The 17357-nt window shown below is 41.1% G+C and overlaps 1 protein-coding gene across 1 annotated transcript in view; it reads right to left on the bottom strand.

The window, feature by feature from the left end:
• Positions 1 to 17357, bottom strand: part of LOC144768869 (integrin alpha-M-like) — a 337089-nt gene that overhangs the window by 77089 nt on the left and 242643 nt on the right. The window contains exons 15-17 of the mRNA XM_078652877.1: positions 16985 to 17115; positions 7610 to 7770; positions 4511 to 4662 (exon numbers count right to left, since the gene is read on the bottom strand). Of these exons, the coding sequence (XP_078509003.1) occupies positions 4511 to 4662; positions 7610 to 7770; positions 16985 to 17115 (444 nt within the window). The remainder of the gene's footprint in view (positions 1 to 4510; positions 4663 to 7609; positions 7771 to 16984; positions 17116 to 17357) is intronic.

Below are 17357 nucleotides of genomic sequence, written 5' to 3'. Positions count from 1 at the left end.
CCACTGTTTTTTAAACTTTTTATTCTTCTTCGGCTTTCTCATTAAACCCTCTATGCATTTGCTGTTTGTGAAATTTGGATGCATTACTTATACTCAGATTTTGAAATCGTTTAAATAGAGTATCACATCGAGTAATGACAGACGAAAAAGCTGTATTTGCTCTCTCAACTCTTTAATAGAGATTATCTAGTGAATATTCCCTCTCTGAGGACCTATAGTATATCATTCTTCTACATCCAATGTTGTTACTACCCAAAATATTGTTAATGAAGTACTGGTAGCCTTCTTGTGTATGGAGAAGTTATGGTAATCAAAACTACAAACAACTCAAGAGATGGGTACAGTACTAGTTGGTTAAAATACAGCCTAGAAGTTTGATCTTTCTCCACCTCTGCCCGAGATCACCTGTAGAAACAGTGCACTGTATGAGTCTAGCAGTGTGTATAGTTCACTGTTACTACATCAACAACCAATACATCACCAGGATTTACACTAACACGCTCACATTTTCATATTTCTACACTTTAAATGGGTTGTATGTCGGAACCACGCAAGTTATCACAATGCATGGCTTTAAAACGCGGTCTTTACAACGGTCTGTTTTTACCACTACATTCCTTTACCACGCAAGTCTTTACAACGAGCAACAACTTTCCTTAGGGGAAAGCGCTGGACTTGGGAGAGGTATCAATTACTATTCCAACTCCAGTCTGTGCAGTAGTAGGGAAAGCATTGGACTTCGAAGTCCAAGGACACTTCCCCTATGGCAAGTCATTGTAAAGACTCTCATGTTAAAGGAATGCAGTAGTAAAGATGCTTTGCTGTAAAGACCACATTGTAAAGGCAGTAAGTGGTTTCCCCTATCAATGAATTTTTTGCCCACATTTTGCAATCATATCTTTACTATCACATTGATAGTGACCCTATATCGCCTGCTCCCTTAATATCAGCTCTAACCATACCCTAAACCTAAATGCAACCCCAATAATTAATCTCTAATTTTACTCAACCGTAACCATACCCCAACCACTAACCTCTATGCTAGCCCTTAGCCCTAATCCTAATCTGACACTACCTTTAACCACAGACGTTACACTACCCAAATCAATGACTCTATCAGAATGCCTAGCCCCAGTATGAACTTAGTCTATAACCGTAACCCCAACTCCTCAACCTAACTAGCAACATCCGCTATACCCAGTGGCGTAGCTTAGGGGGGGGGGAGAGTTTGGGGTGTTACACCCTCAATAAATGTCTTATTTAATAAAAAATGTGGGTACAGGAGTCTGTTGGATTTCATCCGGACAAACAGCCACACACACACACTCTTGTCTCTGTTCTAAAGGTCTTAAAACATGGTTATTTTACACAATCCTGTATTTTAAGTACCCCCTCACAATCCAAACTACTTTCCCTTTCCATTGCCTTTAAGTCCCTCTCATGCGCTGAATCTCATATAATGATAAACTTTATATGCCAGCGTGATTGTCGGAAAATCTGAAGTTTACACACCCTCAGTCTTACTGACCATGCTACGCACCAGGCTATACCCAATACTTGCCCCTATTCAACAACACTAACTGCACCCCCTAACCCAAACTGCACAGCTTCCTGACTGAAACACCGCATCCTTTTAGGCTTTCAATCTGGCAGTTTTGGCATGCTCTCCCACTTACTGTATGCATAGTCCAAAGGCAGCTGAAGAGGTTGGATGCAACAAAATCACCAGTCCACCTTATGATTAGCTTCTGGCTCCTCCACTTCCAAAATGGATCTAATAGCAATCACGGAACACAGTCCAAGCTGCCCAAATGCGGAAGCCAAGCACTAGCTTTGCTTCGGGTCAGTGGCGTAATATAACTTGAGAAGGCCCCCTGCAAAGTACATAGAGTGGAGCCACTCCAATGCTCCGACCCAGTCAAGAGCTCTCAGCCGTTGCCCGTGCATAGTGCCGGAGGGGACCGTGTGGAGTTTCAGGGCCCCCAACACCGCGGGGGCTATTGTTCCACCATTGCTTCAGGTACCTATTCAACGCGGTAACCCTGACACCTGCTGACAGTATCTTGTTATTTTTTATTTAATTTGTCACCAGTGTTTCTTTTGTGTTAGTGGTGGTAAGTGAAGGGCACTGGCACTCAGTTTTACAGACTATGACTTATTTGTTTCAGCAGTCTGTGACCCAGAGCAAGAGAGAGCTAAAGGCAGAAACAGGGAATAGATGAGGAACAGAAAGACAGGAAAGCAGTGTCTAGGAGATGAAAAAGAACCTGCATAAATGAGATAAAATGACAGGGAGTTTATGATGGTGTAAGAAAGAAGCATGGGTTAATTAAGACTAAACAGCCATGGTATTCAGAAACCCTGGCATTCTGCAGCAAAGGAGGCAACACTCTGATAAAAACTTTGGACCCTTGCACTTATGCTTTTTAAAAAAATTAAGTCATATTCTGTCCATGCTCCACTGTGCAGACAGGGTACTGTATGTTGGACTTCAGCTATAGCTGTGTGTTCAGTACAACATCCTCTGCTGTACACAGAAGACCTCATACTCTGCTACGTTGCATGGCCGCCTCCTGCTGCTGTACGCTCCACGAAGATCAGGAAAACCTATTTGCGACTCAATATGGGAGGTGCAACTGGCGACTGGGTGGCTTGCATCGAACTACATATTCAGCCTGTGTACCCCACTTCACCTATGCCAGCCTATCCCCTTCATTACCACTGATTTCCGCCACATCCAAGAGTCCCAAATGTTTCTTCATGCTGGGAAATTTGCACCTGATCTCTCCTACAGCCTGCAGGTACTTATGGCAGGTTTGCAGGCCCCATTGCTATTTCCCACCAGGGCTCTCTGAGGGTCCTGTCCCAAGTGGTCAGCTACACTTTCTTTGGAGCAGAGAATACCTTTTGCCTTTGTGAAGGCCAACCTCTTGACCCTTGCATAACAGATCCAGTCCCTAGCTACAAGCAGTGGAACTTAATCCTACAGTCTTCTTTCCTCAGCAGTCAGGCAGAATGTTTTGTTCTTCCAAATGGTTCTTCCCATGCCCAGGAATGATCTGAGGAGGTTAAGGTAAGGTGCCTGTTTTATCCTGTGCACTAGCCAGTGAGCGGATAGTTCCCTACTCCCAGTCCTGGCAACTTTCCTGTAAAACCTTCACCTCCCTTTTCTTTCTCAGACAATTGCACTCATTACCAGAGTGTGTCACTACAATGACCTCGGCCACCCTACACATGCAGGAGATCTGGTTTCCTCGAGCCACTACCCTTAGGAGATGAGGAATCCCACACCTTGCCGCTGTCAGTCTGAAAACTGGGTTTCTAGCCTGCTGGGGATGAAGCCTGAAAGAATCTGGTGGTTGTGGGAATTAATGGTTGCAGTTCCTGACAGAAACATTTGGCATTCTCAAGTAAACGGGATAGCTGTGGAAGCTGCCCTGTGTTCTACCAGCTGATCCTTTCCCTCTTCCATATGGCTAATCCTTTCAAATGACTGCTTGTTGATCCCAACCGTGCTTTATTGTAGTCAGAGGTCAGGCCATTCTCTTCCTAGTGAAGAGTCATTAGCAAGCTAGCCAAGTTTATGGATTGAGATTCTGGAGTAGGGTTGAAGGGTAAACCAGTTCTAAACTGCTTTACTCTACGCATAAAGTAAACTTTCATAAAGCTACTTTTCTAGTACAGTTATTAAAAATCTATTTTTCACCAATGAATTAGACTTTTGCAACTAAGTGAAAAATAACTCTTGAGCATTTCCTAGGCATTTTCCCATGTTTAGATATAACAGTGATTTTATTAAAAATCTAGGCCTGTTCCTGGAAAATGCAGCTTTACTGCCAGTGTGATAATTATTTTCTGTCAGGCAATACTTTCCACAATATCTACTTTTTATATTGATCACCAAACACTGTGGGCTCACAAAGCACACTTTAAGTGTGACTTAGCTTAATATAAATCTTTTTTTTCCACTTGGCAAGGGCGCTTTTCTTTGTCCTATGTCACTATAGTGCTTTAAACTGCAGCCAGTCAGAGCTCAACGGTGCCCTCTGAAGTCATACATTCTTTTCATATATGTGATCGTGTAAACACACCCAGCAGTCAAAATACGGTATTTTTCTGGAGCATTTCTTGTGCTATCTACCATGGCCTCACAAGGAAGTTAAATAAGTCACGTATGAGAAAAAAATGCACATTATATGTTCTAGGGTGAAAGGTCACATGCTGTGCCACTATTAAGTAGTAGCATGGTGCACAGAGTTCCAAAGACAGCAAAACCAATCAGGAATAAGTGGGAGAAACATGACAAAAATGCTGTCCTTTCTTTTTGGCGCCATACAAACATCTTGCTTATCCTATATTTTATCAACTTGCAGGCGTCCTTTAAGCTGTCCCTTGAACTACCACAGTAGTGAGAGACTGTTCACAGTAGTACTGCAAAAGATGTCACAGGCACCAATTAATGTGGGTCTTTTGTTTTTGTTTTGTGGTTTATATTGAATAAATTGCTTACCGGAGCACGAATGTTCCTCTGGATGCAAGCCTCGCGCGTTGACACACTCAAGGATCCCCAGTCCTGATCTCCAATCAACAGTCGTTTCTGCTCCGTCTCCCTCCGGCCCATATCCACCTTCATAGAATAGTTTATAAGTAGGCCGAATTCTCCTATGAGTGGGAGAATAGGGTGAGGAGTAGGCAAAACAAATGAAATAGCCTTTATTTTACCAAGGGGAAGGCCGAAATTAGTCCCAGCAGTTTCTCATTAACTTCCTTCCAGGTTGTCCATTAAAGGAAACCAATATGGGTGTTACCAACCTAACAGTAAACTGTAACATGGTTGGGCAAGGCAACATGAAGGGGAAGGTTGCCCAAAGGTTCTCCCTACTTTTGTATATCTGGTAACAAATATAATTTAGTCCCATTCGACACTTTCCATAGCAGAGGGTTAAACAGCAGAACAAACCAGAGACGCTCTAGACATATGAAAGAGGCATCCTCGATGAGATAGGCCAAAGTTTACACAAACAAATCACCATCCCTTCAAGGCACATCACTTTTTCATATGCAAAGGCAAACTGAGGGTGGTCTGTTTTTGGAAAATAAAAAAAAGCTCCACCTGGACCTCCATGCTGTCAGGGCATGGTGGACTAGCTGGTGCTGTTTTTATGCTGAAGGGGTGGGAGCAACATTGCTCAAATACACCCACAACATGGCAGGAAACTTTAAACATGGTGTCCTGACAAAGGGCCTATGTCTATTCAACACCTAATATGAAGTTCTATGTGTGCCACCACCCTAAATACAACATAGCCTCCTGAGCCTATCTGCCCACCTTCTCTTCTTCCCATTTACTCACTTCTTCACCGTGACAGTCCACACTTTATTTAACCTCTTGGTCAGTGGAGTCTCCTGACACTTCCACTAGCCTGCCCTCCCTGTGGTTCTCTTCACTGGACTTCATGCTCTCTCTTACTTATTGAATCACCTCCAGTATTTTTCTTTGGTAATCAATAAACGGCACGTCCATTCAATTAACGCCCATACATATCAGCCTAGTGCCAGGGAATCTTCCAATGAATGCACCTTTGCGATGTGTAAGAGACCTTATAAATGTAAGAATGTATGCATACCAAGAGGCTTTTTGAAATGTACGAAACTCCAGGCAAAACTTTTCAAAGGTTTAGCCAAACAAGGATTTTACATTTGCCATGGGAAGTGTATATTATCCTTAGCTGTAGTGGTGCCATTGCAGTGTTGCACCAGTGTAATATCTTAAGCCTGGTTACGAGATCGGGGCAGCGGTGCCAGCGCAACCATGCCTCTGCTGCGCCAAACCCGTGCAAAGATCACCGGCTGTATAATGAGTTGAGCTTAATTTCAACTTGTAATAGGATTGGCGGCCCCTTGCTTTTCCCATGGCAGTGCCTGGAAAACAGGCACCGAAATGGAAACGGCAAAAACGTTCCAGCATGGCATGAAATGGCATGCTTCGTTTGGGTTTCCCGTCTACCAACAACCTGTCTTGTGTCAATAATTGCTGTGTCTTCAAGAGTTGCTCTTCTAAGTCCTAATGTGTCCTCTATTTTTTTACTTATCTCTTTGAGAACATTTTTGGTAGTGTCACATGTGTGCCAAGCAATTATTGACACAAGACAGGTTGTTGGTAGACGGGAAACCCAAACGAAGCCACCAAATAAGAGGACGTTTTACCCAAAGGATAATATATGTCCCAAAGTGACCACATCTGCCGAAAAAAACCATTGACAATAGACAGCCATTTCCCAGAAAAAGAAAAAATGCATAATTGAAATGCCGAGGCAACAGTAAAAAGGAAAACTATCAGGATTACGATGAAAAGGATCCCCTACCTTACCTCCGCTACACTTGAAACATAGGATAATAAGCAGTCCTGAAGAAGGTGTATATAATAGGTTCACCACCGAAACGTGCGTTGGCCTGGTTTTCCCCGCGGGCTGCACAACCTTGGACAACTAGGAAGATTTATTCCCCACGGGACCAAAATTGCAAGCCAATTTGTAGCTGGAAATTGATGAATGTATTGTGAAGTGTGTATGAGAGTGTTTGGTATGTTTTGACTGCATGTGAGGTTGGTATGATTGTAATGTTGGTATGGGGACATTCTTTGAAGCACTTTGTAGGTTTGTAAGTATTTATCATGTTAATTTTCCTGGATGTATCAACTGTCTAGAGGTAATACTTATGCCTCTGTGAATTGCTATGACTGTTTACAAAAAGGAAATTATGATCTGATTATTTATGCAATGTTTTTGTAAAATGGAAAAAAAAGAGTTGAAAGAAACAAAATAATATATTTCTACCATGAGAAAATAAAAGTATAAATTTTTTATAAAATTTAAAAAAATCTTTATTTGCATTGTTTGAGGGATAGCCCTATGGAGCCAAGAGTGGCCAAAGTGAATTAGTGAGTGGTTGAGTGGGAGGTCTTCATAATTCTAGGTAGTTATCTGGGGTCTACAGCATTGAACAAGTTCCCTCTAGAACTCTGTGCTGTTAGTAGTCCAGCAATGTTTAAAAAAATCCTGAAAATCTGGCTCTTTAGATTGGTTTAAAACGATGGAGCATACTATCTCTCCTACCAGTGAAGTGCGCCGGGACACTCTAAAGAGTAGCTGTGCGCAATACTAGTTGCTTTCATCATCATCATTGTGTGCTATTTTCTAAGCACAAAATGTATTCTAATAGCCTCAAAGCACTCCATGCTCAAACCCTCAAAGGAATTTCCAACCTTCTCATTTTATCAGCCCAGAAGGGATCAATGTTTTGCTTCTTCACTCCTCTTCAATATTCCAAAAGTGAACAAAATCCACTGAGTGGGAAGTTCTTTCTCTTACAAGGCAGCCCTGATCTAGAACAACTTTGTTCTTACTCTTTGTTCCAGCAACAATCATCTACAATTCATCTAACTACCCAAAACGTAGCTTTTAAGGAATTAAACAGCCTATTCATTGCTTTTATTTTTATATCTTAGTGCCAGGACCGCCTAAAGGGTATTGCTGCACATAAACACTAAAAATTAATAATGAACACTACAAAGTGCTCCAGTGAAACCCTCCAGGTGTGCCCACCTTACCTAAACGATCATGGCTGACCCTTGTTATGTTGAAGCAGATGGTCGTTGTCCCAACCAGCAGCGAGGGGTTGTGCGTACGCCGGGAGCACTCTACACGGTCAAGGGGTATTCGAGGTGGGTCAAAGGTCAAGTAGGCTGAAACTGCAACCACAGGGCGAGATCTACTCAAAAGAAAACGAGGAAAGTCATAGATTAGCGAAGGCGTGATGATGAAGAAGATTTAACATGAAGAGGAGAAGCAAGAGCAAGTAAGAGGGGTGGTAACATGAGAAAGACGGAGCAATAATTAAGATTGGAAACAGCAATTGGATAGCAAAACCTCAGGTAGGAAGTGGGTAACCACTGGTCGAAAATGATCAACAGTAAGGTAGAAGAGGTAACAGCAATGGGGGAACAGGGTACAACACCAGAAAGAATTGTGTCACAGCAGGGTGAGGGGGGATAGGCAATACAAAGTGGGGTGAAGTAGTTAGAAGTGAGGTAGAAAAAGCGCAAGTGGGGGACCAATGGTAGAAAGAAAATGGCAGGAGTAGATTGAGAGAGAGTGTCAGAGGTGTTTCTAGCAACGGATAAGAGGAGACCTTAATGGAAAGAGGACAACGAGGAAAAGAATGTGGCAACAATAAGGGGAAAAGGAGTGACAACAGCAAGGAGGCAGACTATCTGGGGGAAGGGGTACATTGGGGGTATGAGGAACAATAGAAAAGAAGGGGAAAGTAAAGGGAGAGCAGGACAATACTTAAGCGGGCAACAGTAAGTGGGAGGGATATAATAGATGGAGTCAGTCCCAGCAAAGAGGAGCAGGTCATCACAGTGAGAAAGACCAACAATTAAGTAAGATATGGCAAGATCAGTGGGGGGATTGACACTACAATAGAAAGGTAGAGAAGGCAGTGGGACAATGTTGTTGGTGGAGAGGTGGAAGGACATGGTAATTACAGAATGAGGGGCAAAGGCAGGGAGAGATGGGGCAGTGGCAATAGGGTATGCAGGAAAGGGGTGATAGAGGCAGCAGGGTGACAGAGGTAATAGGAGAGAAAGTAAAAAAGCAGTAGAGGGGAAACATCTGGCAAACAAAATGAGGACTTGCAGTCATACAACTAAATCTTGCGAGCTCTTCTGCCACTTCCCGCTCTCGAACTCCAAAGCAGCCTCCTTTCATTTTATCAAGAGACCACTCAGACTAAACAAGCACTTCCTAGAAGAAATCACCTCTGCCTCCATGCAACACACCCACCCCATATTCCTGAGAGATTCCAACCTCCTCTGCAACTCTTATACAAAATACATGAGGAACGCATTCAACATACTTCTCAACACACTGAAAATAAAACAACTTAATATTCTAACCCACTCTAAAGGCAATAAAATGGACCTCAGCATGTCAGTGTCTTCTAATATCCACTGCCAGACACCTAAGGGCCTGCACTGGACAGACCACATTGATATCCTCTCCACTACTACATATTCTACTTCTCAGCATCAAGGTCAACAAAAAAGAGGTAAGGGAAGCTTCTTTTTCTGTAAAGACATCTGGAAAAACTCCAAGATGAACTAAGCAACCTGTCAGAACTTTTTCAGCCACATATGCCAATACTAACCATAACATCTATAGCACCACTATGAGAACTCACATCGATAGTTATGCTTCACTAAAATCCCGATCACCCAAGCCAAAGCCCTCAACACTTTGGTGCACTCAAGTGCATAAGGAAAAATAATGTACCATACAAAAGGAGGAAAAGAAATTGAGAAGACCAAAACTCCCAGTTTACCTTACCAAAATGAAAACACAGCTCCAATTGGCAATCATATATCATCACAGCTAAAGCCTCCCTAAGCCCAATAACATTCTAAGATGTCTTTATTGAAGACAGATCATATCCCCCCCTGCTAACGAAATGCTTCCTGGGTCCAGCCAACATCACCAACTTCTGACCTCCGACCCACCTTCCATTCATAGGGAAAACATTGAGAAATTAAATATCACACAGCTACACAAGCACGTCAGCAAGAATAGCCTTCTACAGGTCAATCAATCAGGTTTTACACCATGCTCCAGCACTGAGACAGTCATGTTTCAAGTATACTCCACACGCCTTCTTTCTCAATGACAGAATTGACCACTGCCTCTTTGATCCAACTTGAACATTGTGTAGCCTTTGACACTGTCAACTATCCAGCTCTGAATAACTCTCTGAAAACGTGTGAGATTTTTTAGCCACTGTCTTGTAATAGTTTGCATCCTACTTTACCAACTAGTACAAGCTTGTGTAAATAGGTTCTCTAAGATAATGGACACTCCCAGTCTTCTGCAAATGGGAGCTCCATACTTTTTCCCATCATCATAAGCCTCTACATGGATCATCACAGATCCATTCTTAAAGACAGCAGCATTAAAGTCCATCAGTACTCAGATACCCCCACTTTGGTTGAAAATATCCTCACCTAACAACCTACTGAGGATCAAATACGCCTTGAACTCATCCAGTCTGGGATGCCGTCTAACTTCTTGCAGCTACACCCCACAAAGACTGAATTCATCCTGTTCACAAAAAGCACAATATAGTCCCAGAAACAAGCCTGGCTCTCCAATTTAAATCTACCAGCTTTACCACCCAGCTGACAGATAGTGCCAAATCTCTGGGATTCACCCTCAACATAGACTTCTCATTCATGCAACACATTGCAAGGAAGACCAAGACACCTGGCTACAACTCTCAAAAGTGAAGCCGTTTCTCCTGGAAAATGACTTCAGGCTTTTGTCCTCTCCCATCTGGCTTGCGGATATCTTCTTCTCACTGGTCTGCTCGATGCCACCCTAGTACCCCAGAAAAGTATCCTAAGCATCAGCATGGCTCAAAGGATAAAATACATTTGATCACATCACCACCATTTTAAAACATCTATACTGGTTCCCCTTTCCAGCCCAGATCATCTTTAAGACAAGCTCAATCATTTATAAAGCCATTAACACAAGACCTCAGGGACCGAGGCAAACACACCAGCAAAGTCTGGGGGACAATGCAGATGTGGAACGCAGACATCCCAAACTAGAGATAAACCATTGCAAGAAGGAAAATACAGAAGGAAAGCCTTCTCTGTTTATGGCCCCAGGAACAGCATCCCTAAAGATATCAGATCAGGACCAAATCTCCCACAGTTCAAAAACAAATTGAAGACACATCTTGGCCTGGGTTTTTGGTCAAGGCTTTAAGTTTTTAATATTGTGATACCTAAGTATTGTGTCAAGAATATTTTCATACAAAAAGAACCTGTCACAGAATATTGTTTTCAAGAATATTGTTTGTTTATGCAATATTGTTTTAAATAATATCAGTTTAATTAATTATTTGCTTAAATATACTTGCAAAAAACTATTGTTTTTTGATTATTTTATTTTAATATATATTACTTAATACATGAATTGTGGGTGTTAGTATAATTGTTATTGATTTTGTGAAGTATAGAATGCAATTTAAAAACAAATATGTGTAATTTATCATGTAGTAGAGGGTTGGGTTTGTAAGGGAATAGGGTGGGAAGTAAATTAAATTATAATTAATTGAATTTTAGTGTTAATTTTGTATAGTGAAATAAATATTGTGTTGATTAATAATTGTGTAAATTGTTTTATGGTTAAATAGGTATTGTATATATTGAAGAATAATTTGTTATTTTTAATGTATATTTACATTTAAATGTTTTTGTTAATTATGTTGATTCAGTAGCAGGTTGTTGGGTACGTGGGAGAATAGGATGGGAAGTTAATTAAGTTATTAATAAATGTATATCAGTGGTAATTCCAGTTTAATTGTTAATTAATTATGTAAGTTATTATTATGCAATTTGTTTTTAAATTGTTGTTTTACTTACCTTTTAGTTTTGAAATTATGCAGTATATTGAATAGTTCATATTTTTGTAAGGAATGCATATATTATTAGCAGGGTGGGAAGTTATTGCCAGTATACTATTTTTTAAGTATTATTATTAATGTTTAACAGATTAATTGGTAATTATTTATGTCATTTTTCATGTGGGACAAATTGAGTATTTCCCAAATAATTTATTTTTTAAATGTTTTTTTAACTACAAATGTTTGTAATTGTTTTAATTTATTGTACTTTTAAGTAACTTGTTTTAAGCTTATTTAATATGTTACAAGAATGTTGTTGGGATGATCATTTAAGTTATGTTTCTTGGTGTTTACTATTTTTGTAAGTAGGAAGTAGATTTTGCGTAAATTATGTATTCTTTTTTTAAGTTTATTAAATGTTTTGTTTGATTTGATTGTTACATTTATAAAGCGCAGGCTGTCACTCCGAAAGGAGCATCCTGGCGCTAGTCAGAAGAAGGTTGCGATGGAGCCGTGGGGACCCTATATGAGGGATAGGTAGAATTCATCAGAGGATCCAAAAATTCAAGTTTTTAGTGCCTTCTTAAACTGCGTCTCTGTTTCAGCATTATCAGGTGTGTTGGCAAGAGGTTCCAGGCCTTATTTCCTAATGCGGCTACTGTTTTTCCTCCCTTAGTTTTGTACCTAAAGCAGGGGGATTTGAGGAGGTTTGATGATGTGGGTCTGAGAGTCCTGGCCGTGGTGTATGGGGTGAATCTGGCTGATAGGTAAATTGGGCCTAAGTATAGTGATGCCCTGATACTATTTATTATGTCATTTGTCTTCATAATCTAATTTATTTTTCAGTTTACTTACTGTTGCTTAGATTGGAGTGGGTGTAGTAAATATAAACACTCTGCAGTCCATCACCTTCCCTACTATTGCTTAGTGTTGAGTGTAAATAGTAACTCTAACTCTCGGATCCCACCACTTTCCATATTCTTGCTTAGAATCTGATTTAGATCTCGGTGGATGGGTTAATCCGTCACAACACTGATGGATATCCTGTTCACCGAAAATCTAAATTCCATTATATCCTATGGGATTTATATTTCGGCAGATGGCATATCTGTCACCGTTGTGCAGGAGTAACTCGTCGGCCGAGATCTAAATCAGGCCCCTTAGACTGGATGTCGTGGGAAGTGGGAATAGTAACTATTACCATTCAGAAGCCCAAACACTTACCCTACAATTTATTGGGATGGAGTGGGATTTGTAAATTAGGCCTTTGCATGATACATACTTTATATATTGTTTGTTAAACATTGTTTATAGTAATTCTTTTTTGCATAGGTATTTAACATTGTATGCTTTTATTTGTATAATAATTTGTTGTTTTCCTTTCTATTATTTTTCACAAATGTGTTAAAAAATATTTTTATATTGAATATATTACTATGATTATTTATAAAATGTTGTTACATATGGTTGTATAACTGTTTTGCAGTTAATATTTTTCAGTGGTAAATATGTTGATAAATATGTTAAATCAAACTAGTTTTAAGAATTTATGTTAATATTTAAAATTAGTTATATATGTCTGTAGGCTGTTTTAATTTTAAATTTACTTTACAGTTACTATTTAAAGTTTAAATGTTTCAAAAACATTGTTTAATGAATGCTATGCTATTTCATATATGTGTGTGAATAAATATGTGTATATATGGGTGTTTTTAGCCAGTATGCAATTATAGGTAGGATTAACTATTCCCAGAGACAAGGAGTTTTTTGTTTTGCTAATACCTTAGTTGCCGTTTGACGAATCTTCACGAAATTTACAAAACTAGTTTACCACTCACTTGAACTGTGTTGTGTTGAAGGTTTTGGGGTGATTGGTCAAGAGGTGGCAGAGATAAAGGGGGGTACCCAAAACACGTTGCTCCCATGCAATGTGTATGGGGATTTTGCCATTTTTAGACACGCCAAACCGCTTAACGGATTTACACCAAATTTTTGCTTTTTATAATTTCGTGTATATCTGTTCTGTAGTTTTGGAGTATTTAGAGGAAATAAAATACAGATATCTAGGGATGCGGATCCTCCGTAGATCTGTTTGCGGAGGATCCACAGATCCCCGGGGAAATGCAAGGCCCTGATTGGCTGGCTGCAACCTGAAGGAAAAGTTGTGGTTGATATTTTGTCAGTCGTTTGGGCCTGGTGAGGTCAAAATAAAGTGAAAAAACATATAAGGAATGAGGATACAGGTATAAATCAAATGAGAGAGAGAGGAAAAAAAAGGGGGGGCGCGGGCTAGTTCACTTCCCCTAAACAATACAATTAATATCAATAGGAACTAGTACACATTTTAGAAGCTAGATGTCCATGTGTGGGAAAACTATTTGTTTTTTTATGAGAACCCTCACCCAATAACCTAGTTGGTGGCATGCTTCATCATCGGGTCCCACCCAAGGTGCTGAGTGCACCCCGGGTGTGCTTCAACGCCTGATTTACAGCAGAGCTGGTTTCGTGTGTGATGAGTGCAGAAGGGTGTTATTGTAGTGAAGTTAAAAAACTGTCCGTTGGGTCCCTTTAAACTAAAGGTAAGTATTTTAATTGTGGGCCCTCTGGCAGTATTAAAAAGGAGGCGGATATGGGTAGAGACTAAATTATGTCTCTCATATTCAAAAAATTAAGTCAGGTTTACATGTTTCGTCCAGGCGGCTAAGTTTGCTGGCTTTCTTCAGGTCCTATGTGTAAGTGATTTTAAGTGCAAGAACGTGAAAGGCCAGGTGCGATTTACGTGCCCACTAGTGAAACCGGTCTAGCTAAGGTGCGGAGATGCGGAGGCTGTGTCCTCCTAGAGTAGCTTAGAGTGCTGAAACTGTCATAACGGGCAACTTAAATCCTGCGAGGGGGCAGGACCTGTCGTCACACATTCTTCAAGGTTGTCTGCCTGCTGCCCATACCTGCTTCGGCCTGCTGTTCGTGATTCCGTGAGTTCCTATTGATATTCATTGAGGATACAGGTGTTCTGACTCCACATGACACATGGGCTCCATTACGATGTCGGGCGGAAGGCAATCCAACAGCTTGTCTGTGGCATTTCGTCCGACAATTGAGGCATCAATCCTCTGAATTATGATACAGGCGGTCTGATCGATGCCTGTGGGGGAATCTGCTCCACCTCCAACAGGCTCAAGGAGCCCATTGGGGCAGAGGGCGGATCGTAATCACCAAAATCGATGCGATGCCTGCTCAGGCACCACCATGTGGATTACAATGCACGTTTCATACAGCTTTCTATGGCGGTCTGACCGCCATAGGAAGGCTGTCAAAATGGACTGTGGGGGCCCCTTGCAGGGCTACAGTGACCCCCCCAGTGTCCGCTATGAGGCCTGCGGGCCACCTGTGGTGCCCCTCCAAAGAGCCATGCATTGTGTGGCAGGAAACACATGGTGCATGCCACACGGTGCATGGATGTTTAAAAATATTTCCAATGGCGGCATGTGCTTTCCTGAAGGCGGTTGCATCCAAATTTGGGAAGTGGGACTGCTGACTCCTTGTCGGGCGGTCCCGTTTCCGACATGGTGTCCGACAGGCATTGTAATGGGGTCTCTGAGGGACCCTTCATGGGCAAAAAGTTAGCATGTTTTTTTACGGCCAAACTGTGGATCTGCGGGACAATTACCAGCTCAATGCGAACCCCAGTATAAATCCACTATGAATTAGTGGATCCAAAACACATTAGAAAAGACATACACACCAACCCCATGACGCCCCAGCCCTGCAGCCAACCCCCTGCTGTGTACGACCGAAGTCCATGAGCAGTGGTGGTTGTATTTACGTACAGTAACTACATATTACATTCCTTAAAAAAAAAAAATTCACTGACAAAACCAAAGGTTACAGGGGTGTAATAGTTAGGTTGCCGTGTTACCTACACAGAACCTCAGAAATTTTGCAGTTATAGTTATACTTATAATTATACTTATCTGAAGAAACTATAACTCATGCCGTTAGGTAACTTTGGGGCCATGATCTACAGTTTCTTAACATAGGCTTGAATATAACTATAACTGCTGAATTTCTACGGTTTTGTGAGGTAAACCCAACTATAATATCACTGTAACCTTTGGTTTTGTCCGTGAATATATATATATATAATTTATTGAAACGGTTTAATTTACATTATATCACCTTTAGGTCTAATAATATTTGCATTTATTAACATGTATTAATGTATTACGTTATCCCTGTTTTATGGTATTTCTTTTTTTAACATTTCCGTCTGCATTTATCCATATTAACTCCTGCTAATTTTAACACCTTCGCCGTGGGACTAATTCCCCTGCGGCGCTGGGGGGAGGGGGCCGCGCACAGCACCACGGTGCTCGTGGCGAGCTCGGCTCCTCGCGCTGCACGGTGGCGCTGTGCTCATGACAAGCTGAGCTTGTCATGACCACGCCCGTTTTTAAGAACGCTCAGCCCAGCGGGGGAATTAGCCCCGCGTGTGAGCGCCGCGCGTGTCATGACGAGCTCAGCTCGTCATAAGCACACGGCCACCGTGCCTCATGACGAGCTCAGCTCGTCATGAGCACGGAAGGGGTTATTGGTATTTATCCATAATTATTTTATGTATTGAGAATAAATGTAGTTGTAAAACGGTATATTTTCACATTTATTTAACTGGTAAACATGCACTCATATTGCGTTTATAATAAAACACTTCACTACATTTAAATATTAGCGTTATACTACAAATATATGTTTACATATGCCTGTATTCAAGGGAATCGCTTCCTGTTTTTAAATCCCCATGGTGTCTATCTGCTTAGCTGTTTGTCTTGAATTAATAAAGGACAACAAGGAGTGTCACTCACAAGAAGCAACATTTTCTGTCTTTTTCCACCTTTAAAATAAATTCAGACAGCAAATAGATTGTTTTCTGTCTGTATTTATCAGTAAAAATCTGTAAAAACGTAAAACTGAAAGCCTTACTTATTATGGACAAAAAATGCCTTCCACAATATTTTTGAAACATTATTTTTGTCATTTCTGTTATAAGTTTAGGAAGACTATATTAACGCAAACAATTTTGTTGACTTAATATTTATGTGCCTCAATATATTTTTAATACAAAGTTAGCCCTGACCACCCAAGAGGCTACCGTTGACCTTCCCCCAGTAATTGTATATTCCTGTGGACAATGCTCATGCTCCCTGTTCCGCGTTTTGCTGCTCTCCAGTTAGGTTTGCACTCCTCAAATGTCAACTCATAGATAAACACATACATAAAGAATGAAAGATGGAAAGCAAGAGACTGAGGTGCAATTACTTTAAGAGAGTGTTAGGAAAAGAAGCAGCATTACTGGAAGAGTTGGAAGCACCAGATTAGGAGAGTGCAAATGCCCAATGAGATGAGCTAACAGCAGTGGTAGCAGAAGGGACGCAAGCAGGAAGAAGGACAACAAGGTGAGGAATACACAACAACATGGAAAGAGGGGGCAACCAAAATATGCCTGGTGCTCCCGTTGCCATACCTGAGAATCAGTGCCTGCCCTAAGGATCCCACTGCGATGTCCACAAGTCCATCGTCACTCATGTCTAGTCGGCCATGGATGGACACTCCAAAGTACTTCAGCCCGGTTGAAAAGACAGCGGCTGCAATTCTCTGTGGGTGTAAGTCAAAGAAATGGAAATGTGATCTCCTGATGGTCTCCATTGCTCTCCATTCTTCTCCTAATGAGCCATTCTTTCCTCTGCAATCATACTGTACAGAGCCTTAGAGCCTACTGAGTATCTGCTCCTCATTTCAATAAATTATCCACCTGCTATTCATTTCCATTTCAAAGTTTTCTCTTTTACCTAGTCATCCCTTAACCACCAAGGATTAATAAATGACCAACAGTGACA

The sequence above is a fragment of the Lissotriton helveticus genome, chromosome 7 (genome assembly GCF_964261635.1).
Source record: "Lissotriton helveticus chromosome 7, aLisHel1.1, whole genome shotgun sequence".
NCBI lineage: Eukaryota > Metazoa > Chordata > Amphibia > Caudata > Salamandridae > Lissotriton > Lissotriton helveticus.
Note: the sequence above shows the minus strand (reverse complement) of the source record. Positions and strands in the feature narration are given on the sequence as shown.